At 39.9% G+C, this 23,786-nt stretch overlaps 1 protein-coding gene across 8 annotated transcripts in view; it reads left to right on the forward strand.

The window, feature by feature from the left end:
- The window catches only part of LOC104046370 (rho GTPase-activating protein 7-like), a 64,047-nt gene that overhangs the window by 16,897 nt on the left and 23,364 nt on the right, over positions 1-23,786 (forward strand). For 7 of the 8 annotated variants that reach the window (XR_010374198.1, XR_010374197.1, XR_010374199.1 and 4 more), the window contains exons 2-4: positions 20,436-20,507; positions 21,972-22,053; positions 23,415-23,478. Coding sequence is in view for 5 of the 8 variants with exons in the window: in XM_064458937.1 (XP_064315007.1) it covers positions 20,436-20,507; positions 21,972-22,053; positions 23,415-23,478 (218 nt within the window). In the remaining 3 variants the exon portion in view is untranslated. The remainder of the gene's footprint in view (positions 1-20,435; positions 20,508-21,971; positions 22,054-23,414; positions 23,479-23,786) is intronic. The other variant, XM_064458941.1, reaches the window with a different exon arrangement.

A 23,786-nucleotide genomic window follows, 5' to 3' on the forward strand; every position in this document is an offset into this window, starting at 1 on the left:
TTCTGGTCCACCATTCCCAGGCTGGTTTCCCACACCTGTTCTCCTTCAAGAAGTCCTTGAAGAGTGCTCACTTAAACTGCCAACTCATATTATAAACCACAAATCCTGCTACTTCTCATGTTGTGCAAGTGTGCAAATAAATAAATATTGGTTGTAAAATGATGCAGTCTATGAAATCCAGCTAGACTGCTTGGCTTTTACTAACATCAGCCCTGAATTACACGTCTGGACTAGACACAGTGCAGAGATTAATTTCCTTTAATTTGTTCCAGAGTAACTCACCATTTAATTTAACTGAGCAGTTCCTTGTTCTCCTATTCTGGAATGATGGATTGTGAAATGTACTCCTTTAAATTAATCCAGACGCTTGATTTCTGTCAGCAGAGTAAGCTTTCTCAGTGGTATGCTAAGTATGCTTTTAAAAGGTATGGTGAATATGAATGCTATGCACTTGGTTGATGATTTAAGTGTTTACACTTTCCAAATATCACATAAAAAACAAATATGGCTTAGCTGCATTTTTATAACCTTTCAGAAGTGATCATTCAAATAACATCAAAAGGACTTAAATGGATTTCTAAATGTGACGGTACAAGTGAGGGCAACTCCCCTCTCATCTGAGAACCATCTATTTGAAATGGGGCTGAGCAAAGCTTATAATATTTCTGATTGCAGGGCTTCCATAGATCATCTGGAAAGCTTTCCATTGGAGCCATTAATGGTAAAATATTTCATGTGGGTGCTGTCATTGCTTATGCTGGCTTGAAGTTGCAAGGGACCGATGCCCATTTTTTTTTCCTTTGCTGTTTTTACTTCTTAAAGATGAAGTGGGGCATTTCTGGAGAGAAGAAAAGAGGGAGTGTGTGAGTACTTTGTATTTCTATACTGTCTCCTTTACAAGAACTGCAAAAAATTATAGTGAAGTTGAGTAAGTGATATTGATGTAAACCAAACCATCAGCTCCTATAAGCCCAGACACTCCCTCACTGTGTTATCAGAGAGGTAAGGACTATCTGAATGACACAGCTAGAAACTGCACAGCATTCCCTGGGTCCAGCTGGAAACTGACAGCAACAGTTATTCTTAAATGTCGGAAGATAAATCCTCCTGTCACTGAAATACGTGGCAGTGCTTTTTGGTCATAGGTAAATGTCCCTAAACTTTTAGCAACATGAGCTGCAGTACACACTTGTATTCCCTTTCATTCTTGGCAGGTTTACACCTACAGAAAATGGCACATCTAACAACTGACCTGCGCTGAAATCTGAGTTCCTACTTTGTACGCAGGGGCAATGTGTTGGAAAGGGCATTTGGATTCAGGGGACCTGAATCCTTTTACTTCACTGCCAATGGTAGATATAGAGATGGTACCTTCTTTGCAAAACAGATTTAGATCTTACTGAGAAATATGTAAAAGGCTTGTATTATCCAAAATATTAGGTCAAGATGTTTTGCGGAAAGTGAGAAACTGAACTCTTCTGCCTGGCACAACTTACAAGCTGATTGCATGTGCTGACATCCTAGTATTGAAAGGGTAATGCATCTTTTTTCATGATCCTACTAAAGTCTTTTATGTATGGAATGCATAAAAGACTTGTTAACCTTGACTAGGTAGCTAACATGTACCTTATACCTTCCAAATCTTACTCCACACCAACCTATGACATTTGGCTCAAGTAATTTTCTAGATGTTTGGCCAGCAGAGGAAATGGCATGTGTATTTTCTGCTATGCTGATTTAGCCACCTTTATCTGCCTCATTGCTTAAAAAAGAAGGTGAAGAATTGAAGTCTGCTTCATACTTCTTGCCAGCCCTCTCCCAGGACAACACATGCTGTTGTGACCTGCCAGCTCCACATCCTATAATAGCCTACACAGCCAAGCCATCTAAGGAAAAACTGTTTGGCTCAATAAGCTAGGAGTTGTGTTATCCCTGGACACAAATAAGAACGTACACACCCTCCCATCATAAGTAGGCTGGCACCAAGCTTTACTTCAGTCTTAAGCAAGGACTGAGTACTACTGAAATCTGAAGTGAGCTAAGGCAGATCAAGATATTTTGATCTGAAGTGCTTTTATTAATGGGTTTTAGTGCTTTGGATATTTTAGCATCAGTATTTCTATTTTGAACATTTTAACAACCATCTTTTTAAAATCCAAAATGTGTGAAATACTTTTCTTTTGAGTTTTGAAAGCCTGAAATAGCAGTAACAACCCAGAGGCCTTAAACCCAATTTTACTGGCCTTGCTGTTTTCAGAGCAGAAACTGATTATAAAGTTGGTTTATTGTAGTGCCTGGATAGCGGATGCCTTTTACACCTATCATCTGGTAGTGGGCACCTTGTGGCCAGCTAGAGATGTTATGGAAGATACAGCCATGTATCTTAAATGTATATTAAATTAGAACTAAAATCCAACTGGGCTTTTGTCTTGACTTCACGCTGCTGTGTGGGATAGGACCATTGGCTCAGTTAGTCTTCAGACCTAGGCTTATAGCCTTTCTTAGAACTGGCAAAGGTTTGTTAGCCAGAATAAGTCCTTTCAGCATCTCCAGGAGAGGAGCTGGGAGAGGCTGAAGGGCCTGACAGAGATCACAGAACCAAAATTGGGTGTTGATGTCTTTGGTAGTGACTTTGGGTTCTTTGTTGTCCCCTAAAACACAAATCACTACTAAACCCTGCTTAAGGCTTGGTGTCTCAGGCCATTGCACTGTGAGTACCTAGCTTGACTCACAAAGGACTTTTTGCCAGGTGCTAAGAGCCTCCAAGGCGCTTGCCAGGGCCTTTGCATTAGCTGGTGGGAGCCGCAGGCCACTCCGTAAGCTGCTGCAATGGTGTGCTCACTTTGGGACAACCAGCTTGGGTACTCTTCACATTTCTGGATGTCTTCTAGATATGTAGTGCTGATAGAAATTTTGTTTAAATATTTGTGAGTTATTTAAAAATAGTGAGTCAACTAAGCAGCCTTGTGACGCCCGACAGATATCTGGCTCAGACGAGTGCTTCGGTGAAGAAGGAAGAGGTCAGCACGAGTTATGTACACAACTTAAACTCTGACGAGAGACATGCTGGATCTATAAAACACAGAGCAAAACTAGTTCTCGTCGGAAAGCCCCAGTGCACGTGGGGCCCGAGGTGAGGGAGTTCAGTGGTGCTGAGCAGCTGCAGCTGGGCTCAAGCCCGGCTGGAGGGATGCTCAGCCATCCTTTGGCGGGTCCACAGCTGGCAGGGGACAGCTGCCTGGTGTTTCAGCACATCCTGGTGCTTGGTATTTAGGGGAGTACGGTTGTGCAAGCAGAAATGCTCTCTGGGACCTGGAGGACAAGCAAACTGTGCTGGGGCTGCCAGGCATCTCTGCCCTAGTTTTGAGATATTTAGGTTCTCTTAATACTTCCCCCTGCTTGGTGCCCATCTGCATTTTTAGGGAACTAAATTTTAGGAAGCTCAAGGGAATGCATTTGCAATCCAACCTGATTAAGGACTTTTGGCAATTTCTTCTCAATATTATTAGGTGGAGCATTTTAGGTCAGGACAGGTGGGTGCTGGGCAGAGGGGAAATGGGATTCCTGTGTTAGATGTGAGAGCTGCACCTTATCTATTAACTATATTAAATATTTTTATGAGCTTTAAAATATTCATAAGATGTTTTGAAAGCTGTTTTTATATGAAGTGTCTTCTTTCAATAAACAACTATCCTGTAGAGATGAAAATAAAGTACTAGGCATTGCTGAGATACATTGTAGTCTGTTAAAGAGGCTGAGTCTACTATAACATTTGAATCTAGTTTTATGTTCCCTTTAAATTGATTTGATGCCAATTCCAGACCTGTTGTAAAAATGAGATACATGATTAGAGCACCACTGTCATCTTTCCAAGGTTTTTCCACTTTTTGGAATTACTGCAAAGGAAATTATTTTTAAAGCATCCAGAATATGGGCCTGTTTCTTGGCTCTTGTCACAATTCCTATAATGACCGCAATGGGAGAATCTCTGTAGTTACCTGTCTAGACAGCACATTTTGTACATTTTCAAAACAGATTTACAAGTGACTACTGCAATTTTACACTTTGCCTTACAGATTCTGATCTGTAGTCTCTTCCCCCCCCCCGACCCTCCTCCTGCCTTGGTTGCTTTATACTTGTTCTCTTTGACATCTTCTCATTTAAAGTGCCAAAGTGAAAAGCCAAAATGAGTCTCAGCTTCTCTAAGGTCCAGATACAAGCTGTTCTGCTTCTTGGAAGAAAATGCTACATCTACTTGTGGAATTTATTGAGGCTATTTATTGAAATATTTTGGCTATTATTTCTCCCAAACAACAATTGCATTGTCAGAAGTTTACTATAGGCCTAACATTAGTGATTCAAATGAAAATTTTAAGCATATATTGTAGAAAAGAGTGCATAGAAAAAAAAAAACACAGAAAAAGAACTGTAGAGTTTTCTGGAAAGGTCTCAAAGATTTTAAAGAACTATCTGTTGATGATAAACTTGAGCCAGGAGAATAGCAAATGACATAAATTAGAGCATAAAATCTGTCCATAATGTATAATGATAGATTTGGCTCAAGCTAAACACCACACCTTTTTCCTTCTCTCTTGTTGACACATACCTGGAAATAGATCAGCAAACACTCACCAAATATCTTTGAAAATAGTTTCAACATATGGGGGCAATGCAAACCGCTCAAAGTTGCTGTGGTATTAGTTGTTCATACCAAACAGCAAATATGCTAGCTGTAGGTAAGATCTATTGGTCCCCAGTTATTCATCTGATCGAAATTATGATTTCACAAATGCTTGGAAATAATGAAACAGGATGTGAATTTGGCCAAGCCAAACTACTGTGGAGAAGTCAAGCAAGTATTTGTTAAAACAGTTCAGTCAGTATTCTATCAAAACCTTAATTACCTTTCAGATTTTACTATTCTAATAAGCAATTTCACCAATAAATTACCAAGATTTCCAAAGTTTATATGTTCTAGTGCTTCTTATTCATGTGTGCTGTTGTACCTAGCTCTCTTGTAATAAAATACTACAAGTTCCTTTGTGTCACATTGCTCACGTTGGTGGCAACACGTTGATGGTAATACCACTGGACTACCAGTTCCAAAATACTGAAATTCAGATGTCTTTTTAATTCTGTATCATTTATTTAGCTCAAAAGCAAGGAGTTCTTGGAAAAACTCAGAAGAAAACCTGTTCTCAGGAGATTTCCAACCAAGCAGTTCTGAATGCATGTACAGGTGAACTTGGGATAATCTTTGGTCTACTATGGCTCTTGCCTATTGCTGCTTCCTCAGCTGTTAAGCCATAATGTTAGAAACCAGCAACTGTCTTGTGTAACTGTCATGTGTAAAATGAATCCGCTAAAATTAGGAGGTACTAACTTTGGCTGATTGGCAAAAAATTGACCTGTCCAGCTGCTTTGATTTGTTGCTGGAATGAGCATCCACTGGATCTTTGAGGAATCCTCTGTCCAGCTGCTTTGTTCAACTGCTTAGGTATAATGAGGGTAGGAAGAAAAATAAGCACAAGGTACTATTCTGCTTTTCTGATCAGGCAAGAAACAGCTGTTTTTCAAGAATGGTGACTGACAGAGGATCCAGAGTTTGGATACCGATCCTATTTAACTCGGTCTTGGTTCACAGCAATATCACAGCAATGTCTGAACTCCAGAGGGAAAGGCTTGGCTGTCTGTCAGTCTGTATGTTACATGCTTAACAAGGAGTGGTGGCAGGCTGCAATTTCTTGAGAAATTTTCATCTGTTGCATCATTTCCCTACGTACCAAGCCCAAACTCCTGTGCAGTGGCAGTGCTGCTGTCCAAAGGGTTAGTGTCTGCATGCATCACCTGCAGCATCAGTGCTGGAGGCACACAGTTTGTGCGACCTCTGCATTGGGAAAGGAACAGTTTAGAATGGCCTTTTGAAAAACCTTACACCTTCAGGCCTGGTCTATGTGGCAAAGGGACTCAGCGGCATAGAATTGTTTCTTGTTAGTTATTTTATACCAAAAGTTATATAGCCCAAGTGTCAAAGTGTCATTTCTAGAACGGATTATCCATTCATGCTTAAGTCTCTGCCATTTTGGAGGCATGTTGGTAAGACACAGAGTGGGCTGTCTGGTTTATTTACTTAAATAGCCCAAAATGTCCTGGTGAGTTTGTTCTATGTGCTGCTAAAATGACAATCACTCCAAGTTGAAAAAAAGTGCTGTTGGCTGGGTGCTCCTGGGAAAAGCCAGTGGGTGGATAGATTTCAGATTCACTTCAGAAGACATGGGACATTGCTGACTATAGACTGCATCTCAGATTTGAGACAAAGACAACCTGTTTCTTTCCCTAACTTCTTCCTCTATAAAAATTTAAATGTTGAACAGTGGCATCTGAGTGCTATGTTGAACTCCATTTAGTTCACCAGAAGCTGTGATTTTTAAAATTATTATTATTAATTCCCACCCCCAGTCCCAGTTCAGTACCATTTAAGCGAGTGTGTGTATTTTAGGTAATCAAAGTGATTTTGGTGATCTGGGCAAGGAATTACCACTTGCTGGTGGATTTTCTTCCTTTTTTTTTTTTTTTGAACTGTGTCTGGTGGACTTAAATTCATAACCAGCATGAGCAACTTTCACAAGCAGTGGGGCACTATACTGAAAACCTGAGCAGTTGTGCCAAGGAAATGCAACAATCCCCATCTCTGTTCAGAACTGGCATGCCCAGGTATCTGGCAAATCACTCATCACCACTTCCATGTCAGAGTCCCACCGGACTGACAGAAGCAGATTCTGTATCCAAGGAGGTAGTTAGCAGTGGGCAGAGGGATTGTGAAAGAAGGCTTTGTGAATCAAAGCTGATTACAATCTGTTGGCTTCTTATGTGGGAAGAGTTGAAAGAAGATACTTTTCCATACAATTCCACATATCTTAAGTAGCGGAGCCTCATATATTTCTTGACATTTTGCCTCCTCCCATGCATTTTTACATAATGTCTTTGGCAATGATCACCACTGTCCAAGGCAGGACACTGTGTTTGCTAATGCCTGACCAGGACCTGGCACACATCTCCAAGGCTATGCTGTGGCTTGCTCTTTTGGATTTGTTTCTCACATGAAACCCTTCTACAGTTTCCTTCTAGGGAATATGTTATTGCTTCAAAAGTTTACTATGGAGAGTAGCAGATCCCAGCCTGGGAAAAGCATTTTGTCATTTGTGAAATAATACTACTTTGAAAAAAACCCAAACATTAATGACAGGGAATCTGTAAGGGCCTGTGTGTGGTATATGTGAAAAGAGTGGAGTTATCTATTCCCAAATATCTGAGGTCCAAATATAAATAGGTGTGATCCAAAAGCTTCCTCAGGACCGTTTCAACTGCTTATTCGTTCCACTATGCAGAGCCTCCTCCAGCTGGAGTGTAAATAATCCAAGCACAAGTATTCTTATGATTTTAGAAAAGCACTTCAATAACAGATGGCAAAACTTTTTGGAGAGGATAATTTACTGGGAGTGGAAAAAGTAAGAAATACAAGCAACAACCATTTTATTTTCTGCAAGTTATGCAAAATTTTTTAAGGTTTAACAGTTAGAACAGTTAGAGGTGTTAATTTGGATTCAGTATGCTTTGAAACTAATTCTATTTTAGCAAAACATTGACTACATTTTGGTAGAAAGAACTGAAATTAAGCCTACAAAGTTGCATTATCAGGTAATTGAGTGCTTTCCTTCCTCAGAGGCTTCTGTCTGTGAAGACAGATACTGTGGAGCTGTGTTCCTCAGGCATCTGGGCCAATACTCTATGGTGTTAATGCTTTTATGTAGAGCCTTCATCAGTACTGGTGGCTTTGCTTTTAGTGTTATCTTTGCCTTTGTCATTGGCTCTTGAGATAGGAGAAAAAGATAAGTGATCAAGAAAATCAAAGTGTTTACTCCGCTCATTTTTCTTGGTTGTCAGCAGGTCAGGGTTGTGATTTTGCTCTGGGTACTCTGTTCTCTGCACCAGAGTTAAACTCTTCTGTGCACTGTTCCCAGGCAGGAAGGTTTGATGTGGATATACATCCCTGGAGGGGTGACTCCTCAGGGAACTCCATGTGCCCACTACAAGCATATTTCTCCTGGGGTTTTTCAAGTGAAATGTTCTCGGTGAATTTATAAAACAAGATGTTATGTACTTTGTTACTACATTCTCTCACCCACATTTTAGGAACTTCACTAGTTCTGGACGAACTCTTCAATTTGTTTAGTCCAACTATAAAACTTCCTGAAGAAAATCCCTGGAATTCACTGTGATAGCATAGCGTTTTCCTCTTTAAAAATGATTTACTTTTAACAGCAGAAGACAAAAGCTAAGTTCCAGCCTGAGATTTGACCTGCTCTAATGAGAAGCAGATTGCACCATTTTAATGGAAATAGGGGCATACAGATTTAAAGGAGTGAAGATCAAACCAAGTAATTGTCATCTGCTGGACAAGTCAACACTCCATGCTGTTTTCCAGGCTCAGCAATTCCACAATATTTCCATAGAGAGGTTGTGATTATTGCAGCAGCAGGTAAACAGCCACATGAAAGGACCAGTCTCTTCTAAGGGTTCCAGGAATAACAAGGTTGCTTTACTTTTTTCCTTTAAAAAAGGGGTTTATGTTTTATTCTCGATTCTGATATCTGGTATTAGAAGGTGAATTGTCCTTGGTTTTTATTTTGCAGGGATTTCTGAAGAGGTAAGGGGTACATTTCATACCACTGTGGGTTGTTGTCACCTAATTGTTGAAGGCTGAGTTTTGAAAGGAAGATATAAAAATAAGAATTAATGATTACCTGATCTTGTTATGGACCAAAATCCATAGCAGGAGTGTCTCCAGATTTCAGGTCCATATTTCTGAGGTAAGCTTGGAAATGTGAGAGCTTTATCTGCTGCAGGTTTCACTTGGCAGGTCCCAGCCAAGCAAACTTCACTGGGAGATGGAGAAAATATTATGGAATACTATGAAAACTATTTAAAATATTTTAATCATGTTTTAAGATTTTGATGGTGAAGACTGTAAAAATAACATCTGCATAGTTTTGAATGACTACAGCCTGGACAAACCATGAGGATATGTTTGCTGTAATCCAACAGCTTTTTGACTGACTTGGAGCCGCAGCATTTTATTTTGATTTGCAGGGAAAATCAGCTGCTAATTTCGGGGGGCCACTGAATGAGCTTATTTTCTCATACTTCTGTTCTTGTACAGATGCTTTCTGACAGAAAGACCAGCATGATAACTAGATGCTACTTTTATAATATGGTGGGTTAATGTTTTGTCTTTACCTCAACATCATTTTAGTGTATCCAAGAATCTGTTTTTGACAATATTATTTTCCTCTGTTTAAGCAAGGTTAAAGGCTTTATTCAGCTTACTCTTGTCACAAGAGAAGAAAAATAGTCACCCAGTCCAGGTTTCCACTCGTACATCTTGCTCCCTGAAATGCATATACTAGCAGTTTGTCTAACCTGCCTTGTGTCTTAGATGATAAAGTTTCAGTCTTTGTCCTTGGGAAAATACTTTTCAATCAGTGGATTTCCTTGTCAAGAGGTTTTTGTTTTCATTAACCTGTTTTTTTCTTAATTTTATCTGATTATTGCCTATTTTAAATCCTTTTCTATTGAGCTTATTTTCTTCTTTATAACTGACAATTCTTCCCCACTACCTTTAATATTAATCTCTTTTAACTCTGTCTTAATGTATTTTCTGTGTTTTGTTCTGCATTTTCCTCCCAATTGTTCTAACTCCTTAATTAATCATGCAGCTTTTCTCTGAACAACTTGTTTTGATAAAAATATCTTTCTTGATGCCTACCAGTATAGTCATGGCTGAAGTTAGATTTCTTGATCTCCTATGTTAACTCAAGACCATCAGCAAGGAAAATGGCAAGCAATTACTTTGGGATCTTACTAAGAGAAAGTCAGAAATGAACTTCCATTCAGCTTTGATTCCTGAAAGGCGTTTTTTGTGGGAAACAGTAAAAGGGAGTGATGGGAAGAAAGGAGCGAGGTGATCTCTGGTAAATGTATTTGCATGGGAAATATTACAGTGACATCAGAATTAAAATATGTAAGAATTTTGGCTTTAATGAGATGTGTCTCCATTTCTCGGCACAGTGCCTGTCTGAAATAACCTCAGTAACTTGGGGCTTTTGTACAGTTTTGGTTAAGAATGAGTAAGGGATTTAGAAGCATCGGGCTCATTTATAAAAATGATTAATTGTGTTCGTGCAGTATTTTTTTAAGTTGTTTAAGATGACCCGCTCTGGGATTTTCTTTCACCATATTTGAGGAAGGTGGAATGTAACTGGTTTGGAGACGCTGTGTACAGAATCCCTACATGTGCCGACTTAGAGTAGGCTGATGGCTAGGGTTTTTGGTCAAGTCAGCTTGCAATGCAACATGTCAGAAAGGTTCTGGGGAGTCCTCAGCAAAAGTAAGTGGTTTCAGAAAAGAGGAAGTCAAGCGTCAATGACCATTTTGGGGAAAAGATCCCATTTTCCAGGCTTCAGTCCCAAACAATGGTGTAAGCTTTGGGACTTTAGTGATGTTATTGGATGGTCCTTGGTGAGCTGCAGAGCTGGGAACAGAAAAGCCCAGGTGAATAGGAAATAGATTTTCTTGTCATCTTTCCCTCATCATGGGAACCTCCACCAGCAGCCCCAGAAGTCTGGGGTCAGGTGCCTGGCTGTGGTGGGTTTGACACACTGAAACTACCCAAATGCCTCTTCTGAACCATCATTATTCTAGACATCCTTGTGAAAACAGTAAGTCCTACTTCAGATATAGGTTCTAAGGACCAGCTTCTGTAGCGTAAACTTGCTGCGTGGGCTGAACCTCCTCTAATCAGAGGCTGATGCAAGGATCCCCCAGGTTCTTTGTACTATAGGATGGATAAAATGATCAAGAGAGGGGAATGTGATTCCTTCCTGAAATGCCTTCAGCAATTCTTTACTTAATGCTATGTCATACTGAAGTAGTCTCCCCATAAAGTTTTCTGTAGGCCTTTTCTTGATCAGTTACCCATACAACACTAGGAAGCTTGCCGTAAATTTAGTGTTAAAGTAACTTAAGTACCTAAAAGAGAGAGAAAATGAGCATTTTAGGTCTATGCATTGTCATTTCATGGGAAAGGCCCAAAGGAAAATGAGTGGGAAAGCGAAACTGCATGGTCTAGTTGGAGCATTTCTATCATATGGAAGTAGTCTACTGATGTTATCCCCAGATTTAAATTATATATTCTGTCTCCCTAACCCAAACACATGGCTGAGAATTTAATCAGTGCAGGGTGTGTACTTTTTATATTGCTTTGGGTGGGTCTGGCAAAAAGCATTTTCTTAGCTAACCATTGCTAGACATCATATATCAGACTACCTTAATTGCTTTTCTATTGCATAGCCCAGTGCCGATATCAAACACCATTTTTATTGTGCCATAGAAATTGCCAGTTTAGGAACCAATTGCATGAAAAATAAATCATAAGTCTGTGCAAATTTTGCATTTGGTTGTTATACAGAAAACAAATCTAATGATAATGAAACACATCTCTAAATTGCAACTTCATTAGGGTATAATGATCCTAAATGAGATTGGGGTAAATGAAATGAACAGAAAAATGCATTACTTTTTAAATCTTCATTTAGAAAAACAACAACAACAAAAAGAACCACCACATCCAGAAGAACCATTGTTTTAAATAGAAAATTTTTGCTTATCTACTGCCTTCGATCTCTTTTTTTCCCATCATGGTTTAAGCTCCAAATTGTAAAAGCATAAACATTACAAGAAGTTGTCCTACAGAAATTTAAAGCCTGATCTGGTTATCTGGATTGCTTCAGAGAGTTTGAATTATCTTTTTACCTCTGTAAATTAACACAGCATCCCACCCTTTTCTCTGCCCTATAGAACTGTAATGTGTAACTGTCCGGCCGATATAAACTTATTGATTTAAATTTTACTTCCAGGGAAATAATTTCAAATGTATTAATACTTTTGGTATGTTCTTCTGAGACCAGCCTTCATGACACTCTGTACCTTGTTGAATATTCCCGCACAATGGTTTTTCAGGTTGTAAAGGCTCATCATGTATTTTTATTAGAAACTTACAATTTTATATTGCTCATCTTGGCTTGAAAATCAGCTCAAAAGTTGGTGGTTTCCCCCCCTGCCCTAAATTTAAAGTGACAGAATAGACCATCTACATTTAGAGGTTGTGGGGAGATGGGGCTATATTAGTTTAGGTCAGTAAAACAGCATCATTAAAAGCAGAAAATAAAATCATAGCAGCAATGACCTGCAGCAAATGCAAAGAAATCTAGTTAGTCGTAAAGGTCACAAAGCATGCTAGAGTTTTTAGCACACAGATTCATTGCTCAACTGCATATGATTTTTTCAGACCACAAACTACTTTTTGTCTAGACTAAGTCTATATAAGCAAAATAAAAGTAAAGGTTCTGTCTGTTCCATGAAAACTATTGTGGCAAGGGACCTAATTGCAACACAATAACCACATTGTGTGGCTGTGTCACACTCAGTAGCTGGGATCAGACATTGGTTTTAATCATGGATCCCAGCTCCTGTTCTGTTCCACCTAAAGTCTCCTACTAGGCACAGTATCTCTTAATTTTTCATGTGCAGGCTAGAGGCATCATTGTTCCAGGTATTTGTTAGGAAGGAAAAAATGGAACAGTAGCCAATTTTGTAAAAATTTGAGTAATCCATCAAAATGACATTGGCAAAACATTAAAACATTGAGGTAAGCCAGCAACTTAACCATGAAGTGTTGATTTGCCTTCAGTTACTCCTTCACTCTGAATGAACGCAGGTAATTGGAATGAGATAACTATCCTATGTAGGTGGATATCTATGAGCCATCCATCCTGCGGTACAGACAGTGCAACAGGGTGCCATACAGTGTGTTCACACTGCGAGGAAAGGTGTGATCTGGAGCCCAGGAGGCAGCTGCAGGCCAGCCTAGCTAGCTGTGCCGTGTGGGAGAACAGTACCGATGTTGGCGCCTGACTCTGCAAAGGCTGCCCGAAAGCCCCTGCCATTACAATCCTACAGCGCACAGCTACCCTAGTCCATGGGTGAGGGCCAGAGAGGCACGGGATGGCGGGGCACTGTGGCAGCGCTCTCCCATGGAGCAGGGTGGGATGGGGCAGGGCAGGGCTGTGAGGAGGAGGCGAAAGGGTCCAACTGCTAAAGGCCAGCTCACTTACCTAAGAGGAGAGGCCTGCAGTGATGGGCTCAGCCGGCTGTGCTGTGGTAGGTGATGTCCTTGGGTGAGAATTGAAGTGGGTGCTGCAGAGACCTTCTGTTCCTCTTCAATATTGCGACTTCGTTAGTATGCCGATAGTTCCTGGGCTGTCTACACTTCACATCATGCACTTCTAGTAGCTGCTGCTTTTGCTTCATAGCTGGATGCATTTAGGAAACACTTAGTAGGTTTTCTGACTTTGCTGCATATCTTTGAACATCAACAAGCTTAGTCAGGGTATATTGACCAAGAAAAAGATTTTCCAGTGACCTGGACTCAACAGCTGTAAGCAGGCTCAGCACAGCATACCCACAGCAGGGCTGATAAGGCAGATTTCTTTTAAATATAATCACTTACTGGCCAGCCTCTGTTAGGTTAAATAGCTCCTAATATGTAGATTGAACCCATGTCACACGCAGAGGTATTATTGGCATTTTGCAGAATTAAGGAAAACTTAGTGCTACATGATAAAAGAGCATGGACAATACTTTTGTTTTGGGTTTTCTTATTTCTGTGCTATAGGTTTATTGATATTGCCTTTATTGGAAGCAAGCAGTTACCCTTCCTGTTACAGTTCCTTCTAGGAATTTTACACTGAATATTTCTCAATCACGTACAAGGGTCCTATAAAAAAAATCAGCCATAAGGAGCTGCTGCGTCAGAGGAATGTTGTATCTGTTCCTGTTTTACAGCCAGCAGGACCGAAGCATAGAGAAGCAACATATCTGGGATTACACTGCAGGGAGCTAAATCCCCTGTCTCTTGCTCCATTTACTTGGATAAGAATTTTCAAGTGTGGATTTGAAAATTAGAGTTATGCTCCCATTTCACCTAAAGTCAATGGGAGTTAGATACCTAAGGCCCTTGTGCCCTTTGAAATTCTTGTAGAGCAAACACTACCCTTTCTAACTTATGTAAAAGCAATTAAAAGATCAGCCAACACTGTCAATTTAGTTAATATGGTCTGCAAAGAAAACGCCTTTAAACTTGTGTAGGACCCAGTAACTGACATGAGAGGCTAATGACAAGGACCTGAGTAAAGATCCTAATGTCAGCCTGGGAGTCCTAGTAATCAGCTTGGGAAGCTAATGCCAAGGAGCTGGATAAAGATGCAATTAAGGTTGCCACAAAGTACTGAGACACATTGCAGTTCCCAGCTGTGATAACTGAAGAGTTGGCTGCGGTTCCAAAAGACCAGCATGATAGTAAAGTAGGAACGAAAGGACAAATATTTTGGCCTTTTCATTTTCCAGACATTTATACTCACTATCTGCACGCAGCCTAAATTATCCTGGAAAAATTCCAAGCAATGATCCTTTTGTTTTCTCTTTCTCCAGTAGGTTAATAAACTACAGTTATGCTTTTCTGTTTTGCATTGCACAAGGGACAACAGAATAAACATTTCCACTTATGATCCATCTTAGCTTTTGGAGAGTTTGACACTTTTACAAGTCCCTCATTGCTTACCCTGGTCAGTGTAAACACCCTGCTTGGAAAGCATCACATTTGAGCCTTCAACATTGAGTACAGAACACATTCAGACTCTCTCTTTACGTAAGAGGAGACGTCTTAAGAAAAAAAAGTTCTTGAAAATCCTGTTGCAGGTATAATGCAGTTCTGAACATCCTCAGGAGATCATCGTTCTAGAGCAGCAAATACATTTTTCACAGAGTGTGTATAAAATGGATTACCTTATTAGCAGCTGTAAGTCACAGGGAAGTAATACAGACTTGTATAGCCCCAGGAAGATACACAGACCAGAAAGATGCAATGGGAAACTCTTAATTTTATCTTCAAATGGACCCTGAAATAGCCTTGTTGCTTCCACCACTGCCAGCACAACCAATAATGACAGGATCCAAGTCACTGCATAAAGGACTTGCCAGCTCACAGACGATGGCTTGTGAGCTATAGGAAAAATGCATGGCAGAGTTTGCCAAGCATGCCCAGTGCTTGTTGGCTCCAGTTCTGGAGGAGGCTGAGGGGACGGTAGTTCAAGGTTGCTGGTGATGAGAGGAGGCAGCAGCATCTTGCTGTGCTGGAACAGTTGGCTGCGCTGTGCCAAATCAAGCAGGTTTTGAGGCGGGGGCTCTGGGTGTCTGCTTGTCTGTTGCCCTTGTATGAGGACTAGTGCCATGTGGAAAGAAAAATCTTCCTATATAATGACAGAGACTGGGAAAGAACAAAATTCTTTGGATTTTTTTTTATTTCCTTTCAGATTGCTGTAATACGAAGTCAAATAAAGTCAGTGTCAGTCCTTCCCTCCTTTCTGTTCTCCTGTCTGTGCTCATATGGCATGGGGAGGAGAGGCTATGTGAGTGCCTCCTAACTGGGCATGTTGAGAAAATCTGTTCCTTTTTGCAAGCACTGCACATGCATACTACAGAAAAGTGGACAGGTAGGATCCTGGAGTAACTAATGTAGGGGTGCTGCAAACAGCAAGAAAACCTCTCAAACTGTTTGCTCACTGGCATGGTTTTGGATGATTCAGACTTAAAAACAAATCCCTCTGATGAATTAAGACCAGATCATCATGTGATTCCTATCTTTCAAAACTAGAAAACTATTTTGTGTGAAGATAGAAGTAAAAGTAATGCATCTACCACGATTTTTAAAAATATCCTAAAAACATACTTTGAAAATAGGGGAGCTACAATGACAGGTCTGTTAAAAATGATACAATTAGGCCAAGGTTCCGTACTGCGCTGAGCTGCCGTAAGGGCTGCTGGCCATCGGTGGGCAGTTGCATATTCCCGTGCATCTCCCTGCATGTGCCCACCACTGCCCTTGTCTTGCCACTGGTGCTCATCTGAACGTGAGGTAGCCAACTCAGAAAGCTAAAGCATCACAATCCTTATCATGCCAAAAAAAGTGAGTAGTTTCCTGCCAGATTGGCTGGCCGGGCCTGCTCCCACAAGCTCGGCCATGTCGGTGAGAAAGGGTAGGAACATACAGTCGGGGGAATCCTGCTTTGGCAGCAGATCTGTGCAACCGAAAAGTCATGCTGCATCCTGAGAGTAAGGTTCATTGTACTTATGCTTTCAAACAGAGATTTGTATCCTCCCATTTCATTTAAAGGAGGTATTTTTAAAAATTTGAAGTTCAATTTGATGCTCTTCTTTAGTTGAAATTTGTGATCATCTTGTAGTAAGACTGACTGGCCTTTTTCATATACAGCTTCTTGCTGGTTTCAGTTGCTGCCTCTTCCTTGTTGTTAGGAAGGTGATACTTGTGAGGAAAAAATCTCAGAAAGAATGCCTAAATCTCAAGCACAGATGTCTTTTCGTTATTGCAAACATTCCTGTTAACATTGCTGTTCATTCTGATAGGGTTTTAATACACGTTTTAGCATCTGGTTTCTAAGTACCTGATGAGCCTGGGTTTGCTCTCCAGTCTGCAAACAGGACAGTGCTCAGATGGGGGAACACAGTTTTTCAGGCCTTAAACCCAAGTGGGTGAAGGAAAGGAGGTGTCAGCCAAGCTGATCTAGATGCTGGGGCCCCTGAGAGAAGGAGGTAGTGGAGCACAGAATGGCACCACAGTGGAGAAAAAGGAGGAGCAGCCGGGGAAGGCAAGGTTTGCTGGTGGTCTTTGGGACAGCCATCACTCTGAATGCTGCTTTCAGTGGGGTTGGACTGAGTCTTCAGCCCAGAACAGACCTGTGTAACATAGTACAGCCACAGGATTGCACATGTCCTGTACTTGTGCATTGTTCCTCATAGACATCTGGTAGTAACTTATCACCCATAGGCCATCGGGAGACAGCTGGCTTGGCATGAAAATTTTGTTGGCAGCCTCTAATCTACAACAGAATATTAAGCTTTGGAGCAAATTAATTTTTTTCATCTGCTTTATTATGAAACCAGTTCATGAGAAGGCGGTGGCATGTTTAGGTTGCTCCGTTCTTTCGGTTGTGGTGATAGTGCCCAAAAGATCTGTTAAAAGTTGTCATGGTCTTGTATGACATCTAGCTCACAGGCAGATACGCTACAATTGCAATAGTGTTTGGGGATGCTTCAGCTTTTTGAAGGCTTCCCCATTTTCAGTTTCTGTTCAGGAAGAGCTAACTTCTCTCATACAAGCACCTGAGCAGCTATTCTAACATCAAGAAGAACAAAGCAATTGCTATCAGCTTGTGTTTATTAGTACCTCTATTTTAAAAGTCAGTCAGTAAACCTGAAAGATTCTTTTGTAGTGCCTGTGTGACTACAGAAAAGGGAAAGCAAATTGTAACCAGCCAGTGAGGCTGGCTGGGAAGGTACATGTCATCATTGCATGGCAAGGCAGAGTAGACAGGCTGTGAAGCCGAGCTAGGATCAGAAGCTAGGAAAGGATCTTCTGCATAAATAACTCATCTGTACTATTTGTCTTGCCAAAAAAATAGTGTGAGGGAATAGCCCCAAGGAGTCTTCAAGAAGATTGTCTCTGCTTTTCATGAGGGAACCTTACACAGGAAACTGAACCTTGGCCGCTTTTAAATGCATCCCTTAAAGCATCACGCAAGTTGCCAGAACTGTGATCTTTACTTTAGCAACTCCATTAGGGCAGGGTTTATAAGTATCTGTTACACATTTATAATAGTTGCTGCGCAAGGTGGGTATGTTAGCATTAGCCATTAATGCTACTCATGATTATTGCTCTTCTTTACATATCTCTGACTTTTATTCCCAGATCTTGAGACCTCTCTGGGGTCCCTGACAGAAGGCACTGCTGGGGTGCTTCCTCTGTATCCTGCCACTGCTATCTAATGAGTTTTCACTTGTCTTTCAGGCTGCACATGCCGTAAAAGCAAAGCAGTCTTGCATGTCTGTCCTGAGTACAGCCCTATAGAGAGCAGTTACTTCCTTTTCAGGAATTATTTATTTCCTTTTTATTTCCTCCTCTCATATTGATCATTATCATAGTAATACAAGCTGATCTGGGAATTTCCTTTCATTAGAGTAAAATTCCTCGGCATCCATTTTCCCTTTATGATTTCAATTTCCAGTAGGACTGGGAGGAGGCAGCATGGATGTGCCTCAGCTATAGTGGTAGCCATAGGACACTTTTGATTGTTATTCTAAGAGTGAAATAATGGCAGCAAATCTAATGGCAAATAATTGTAGACATGCAGTTCAAGAACTTATTAGTGCTTCATGTGTTGTCTCCTAACACAGCAGTGGCATTGTAACATGTGGCTGTGCAATGGTATGTTAAAAAGCCTGAAGATTTATGTTAGCACAGAAAATTCCCCCAGCTCCTGTGTCCTTGTCCTATGGAAAAGGCCACCTCTAAGTGTGAGAATGCCATTGTATTTTCAGTCACATTCATTGAAAATGTCATCAATAGCTGCAAAATATTTTCTAGCCTGTTCTGATTTGCAGCACTGTTCATGGCTTGGTTTGCTCTAAAAACAGGATTGTACTTTTAACATGTTGGGAACTGGGTAAGCTTCGCCTCTTACATGGTCACTCTCCTCTGTGAGCTCAGGAAAGCTGTGCACAGGCTCAAGTTGACTAGTTTAAAGTGAGGTCTGGAATGAGGACAGCTATAGCTTCTCCACAGCTGAGCTGGTTGTGTGAGTCTACTGGGTTTTTCTAAACTGAAAATCACTTTGTCTTTGTGAAGACTTTGTGTTAGACTGATCATCCTCCTGGCTCTCTTCTAGAGATTTTTTTTCCTCTCCTTTTTTGCTCTGTGAGTACAATGCTTGCATTTTATCAGTCCCCTGGCTTGGTATTCAGCAAATGCTGTGTTATGATAAAGTTTATGATAAATTATGGCACTAAGTACAGTAATAAATGTAGGCATAGTCTATATAGGCTATTGTGGAAGAAATTAGTTTCTGTTCTGCAGTTTGAAAAAAAAAAGTGTCATGCATCTGTTTTATGTAGAAATAGTCTTATCATCCTGTGGTATCGCTTTATTCTCAGATTAAAAAGCCATAGAGTTTTGTGCAGGAAAGCTTTTGTTATGATGGCATTGTCCAAATGAATCAAGTGATAATGGAAATAATTTAAAGTTTAGAAGTAGAATAATAACATCATGGAAGTTCTGTAAGTTTTTTGACAAGTTTCTTGAGTCTGTAGCACTGATGACTTACAACAGAGAAGTTAGAGCAAAGCAAGCAGTGAATTTGAAAAGGTATGTATTTGAAGTACCTCGGAATCCTAATCTTTGAGTGTACATGTAAAGAAAATAGTTTTAAGAAACAGGTCTGTTCCTCTCTCCTAGTAGCTACATTTTAAGGTGCTTTAAAAACATTTCTCTCTACTGAGCATGTTTGATTATAAGGTACTTTTAAAACATTTATTTCAAAGAAGTCTTTGTCTTTTGGTAAGATGTGCTGGAGTACATGCAGACGTACAAAACCTGTAGTATGGGAACCCTCTCCTCTTCAATAGATGCATTAGTTTCCAGGATTTGCAGAGTTTAGCCCCTGCTGGCATGTACCCATACTAAACATGCTTATGTTTTTGAGGCATCTGGTGATTGTTCTGTAATTCTGCAAAGTTATATTCTGCTCCTGCTCCTGTAGGAATATTACAGTATTGGCCATAGGGCTTTATGAATTGTCCCAAAATGAGCAGTTAATTCTTGACATCTGCTGTGCTGAAGTGACTGCCAAGTTGTGTTGGTAGTTGGCAAGGAAATAAATATTGATAGACCCTAGCAACAGGTACTCCTGAGAACTCTTGTTCTGGGAATGCTTAGGCTGTGTCCAGTGTTATTAATGTTGTGATAGCATTTTAAGTTTATTTATAGGATTTGTTTGTGTCTTATCACCATCTCTCAGAACTGGAATGCATGAATGGGCTTTGCTGTGCGAGAGCATAGACATGTGTATCATACACCCTCCTCTGGTGACTCATTTCGACATATAACAGATGATTCCCTGTCCAAATCTCAGGGGTGGTTGATGTACACCTATGTATGACAGCATTAAGTATCTGCTCATATCCAGACTCCTGTACGTTTGCTCTCTGTCCTATGCTGGAATGACTACTCCAGAGCTATGTACATTTAAGTGCATCAGATACAAGAATTTGTTTCTTTTTAGTAATATACCAACAAAACATTCATATACAAGATCCTCTGAGAAGCCACCAGTAAACTAGCTTGCTTATATTGTGAAAGCGTAACTCTTGTGAGGACTGTAAGTGAACATGTTATGTTCTCATTGCAGAAATTGAAGCCAGAGAAGCCTGCGACTGGCTGAGAGCTGCTGGTTTTCCCCAGTATGCCCAGCTATTTGAAGGTATGATCCCAAAGACTTGTCAAGCAGCTGACACTGAATTCAAGTACAGTGGTTTACATAAATACACTTTCAGAACCTGACACTTTTGATGGAAGAACTTCTGAATTCTGTAATATCATCCTGCAGACCTGTAGAAAAATAATAACCTGGTGTGTGTTCTTGCAGAAGTGACATCTTAATTAGTTTGCATGGACTCAGTAGAACTCTGTAAAGGACCAAATCTTTCCTGGTTATTGTTAGACTGTAATTCAGTCAAATTTCTGCCTCTGTGATTTTTAGCTGCTTATGATTTTCTCGGGCTCTTTCCCTTGGAGTGTTGGGTTTTTTTTCCCAACTCGATGACTGCAACCAAAACTCTTCTAAGGCTCCTCAGCCTGTGGTCTTGGGCAAGATTGGTTTCTGTTGAAAAAGAATGTTGGAGAAATCATCTTGCAATCACAAGTTTTTACAACAGATAGATACTCAGAAGCAGCCAGCCACAGCCAAACAATGCAATTTCAGCAGGTTTTCATGTTGTTAAAGCTACAAAGAGTGCTTATTACTTGTGGGGGAGATAGGGATTTGTTGAGAACTTATATAATTTTCAGACATTTGTGCTTATACCTTAAGATGTTCTTTAAAATAGCTTTATTGTTACAAATATTGAAGGTAACCAAAGAAAATGTATTTTTAAGAGAGATTTTATCAAAGAGCTACAGTTAAAAGAACAAACAGTAACTTCTGCCTGCACTCATTCCCACCTCTCTTGTTCATTTGCAAAATTAAAAATTGGAAGTCAAGCCATAGAGCCAAATTAGAAAGCTGTATACTGCGAAAAATGTACAGAAATGCTTCCCATTTGACTACAGCAGATTTTATTACATAAGGTGTCAGTCTTACTGTTTGGTAGAAATTTACATTGCCATGCTTCTGGAGAATGAATCCCCTGTATTACCTTGCTGGCCATGCAGTGTCCTGCCTTGACTAGGTAAATTAAGTTTAAAAAGTAAGCCAAGAAAATACTGATGGATCTCACTGGTTCCCTCATCTGCAAGGCTAAATCTCAGAAAGGGGGTCACTGAACTCTTCAACTGCTGTGCTCAAAGGGCACGTCATGTGCTGCATGGTACCTTACCATCAGCAAAAGCTCATGTAAAATACTCCTAGTTTTATACTGTACTTGAAGGCAGAAGGTGCAGAGAATCTAACCAAAGCAAAACTTTAATTTTTTATTTCTTGGCTATAGTACTTAGTCACTGCAAGCTCCTGGAAATGCAGCAAATGCTTGTCTACCTGTAGCTAATAGCTATGTTTATTCTCCCACTTGCTCTAAGGAACTGATCCTTTCTTACTTGGAGGGCATTTGTGTGAATATACAGCTACAGAAATAGATTTAGGTTTATTTCACATCTGCTAAATATGTTGCAAGATTCAAAGTCTTTGCGACTGTAACTCAGATTTCAGATTCAACTTCTTTGTTTACAGATATGCAGTTTCCTATTGATGTAAAAACTGTGAGGAAAGATCATGAATTTTTAGATGGAGATGCGATTGAATCACTATTCAGGTAAACATTAATTATGAATCATCTTTAATACCTCCAGGCTCCACAGTTATTTGTCATTCATCTTTTCATGCTTAGTTTTTGTCAGAGACTAGCAAAGTCACTAATGCTAACACTGAAGGAAAACACTTAAGCACATACTTTCAGTACCAACAAGGTTGGCTGTTTTAAGAATTTAAAGGTAAAGTAAGCGTGTGTCTGCACGTCTTCTTCAGCCAAGCTCTCAGTGACATACTAAGTATCAAATCTGTATTGTCTGTAATGTGAAATGTCTGCAGGCTGAGAAAGAATAATTGGCTCCCTGCAAGCATGTGGTAGCATGACAGTTTGATCTTTAGAATTGCATATTACAGAGTGCAGGGATTTCCTCTGACTAGTGAGCTTCCCCAGAGCTGTTCCAAGAGGTAAACAGCAAGTGATCTGCACAAGAGATACAGTTTCTGTTTTGTTTTCCTGAATATTTTTTTTGAGAAGCAAAGGTATTGATTTGAAATTATTGTTTTGCCACAGCTGTTCACAGCACAGAACTGAAATTGCATCATCACTGCAAAGTCAAACTCATTGCTCTTTGGACTTTCCCCATGTAGGAGTGCCAGGATAGAGGCATTCTACTTTACTATGTACTGCAGTTATTGAAGCCTTTTTATGGTGAGATTGTTTAGCCAGTGAAGTGTACTCCCGACTATCCATGCCACACCGCTTGGCTGATCCAAGGGATGCAATAAGAATTTCTAACTCTTAAGTTCTGGCAAAGTGGTTTCATCCTTTTCTGTGATATTAGGTCACCTGAATTCAAATTCTGCTTGTAGTGGGAGCACCAGCAGGAGCTGTTTGCCTCTGAAATGTACAGCAGATATTAGAAAACTTTGTATATATTTTGTTTCTTGATTTGACTTCTGTCTTGTGTGTTCCTTGAAGGCTGTCAGTGTGCCTCCCTGTTGATGCCACATATTTGTTTAACAGTTAAGTGACTGACTAGTTTGGGGCCTTATTGATTCCACAAGTTTAATTAAAATGAAACATAATAAATTCCTTCCGAGGATACAGGCTAATGTCTTCATTTTTTTTTCTAAATTTTTTTAAGAAGCCCACTAACAGTTTCTTTCATTTTCACAATCATTAAATCTCATAATATTATTTTAATTAACTGATTAATTATGTCCCTCTTCTCTAATTTTAAGACGGGGTTGTTAGTTGGCGCTGTTTTTGGCAAAATATATGGAGAACCTCTAAGAGAAGGTCAGTCTTTGACACCAATAATGAAGACTCCATGGTAGAAGTTCACAACTAGTTTGGTGCATGTTTGTTGTCAAGAAATAAAATAGTTTAAATTTAAAACGTCTGTCTTTTTTCTTATACCCTAGAAGATTGAACACATTGAACAAGTATGCATCAATGAAAGTGGAAATAAGCTGTCAGAGGAAACAGGTATTTTCATAAAACATGGTTAATTTTCTTATTAAAAATCTGTTTAGCTATTATATAAAAAAACCCTGTATTTAAAAGGTCTACAAAGGATTAGCAATTTCTGAACTTTAGTTTCTATTCTTTTCCACCCTGCAAAGTTCTTCCATTTGCATTTTCTGCTGAAAAACATAGTAATGGAGGTTGAAATTCTGTAATGTTCATTTTGTAACTTTGTAAGGTAGGTTAGGGGCAGGTTTTGAAACAGTTTTAAAAAATAATTTGACACATATTACTGCCCAATAATTGCACCAAGGCTCCACCTCAGCATG

Source organism: Phalacrocorax carbo, chromosome 8 (assembly GCF_963921805.1).
Source record: "Phalacrocorax carbo chromosome 8, bPhaCar2.1, whole genome shotgun sequence".
NCBI lineage: Eukaryota > Metazoa > Chordata > Aves > Suliformes > Phalacrocoracidae > Phalacrocorax > Phalacrocorax carbo.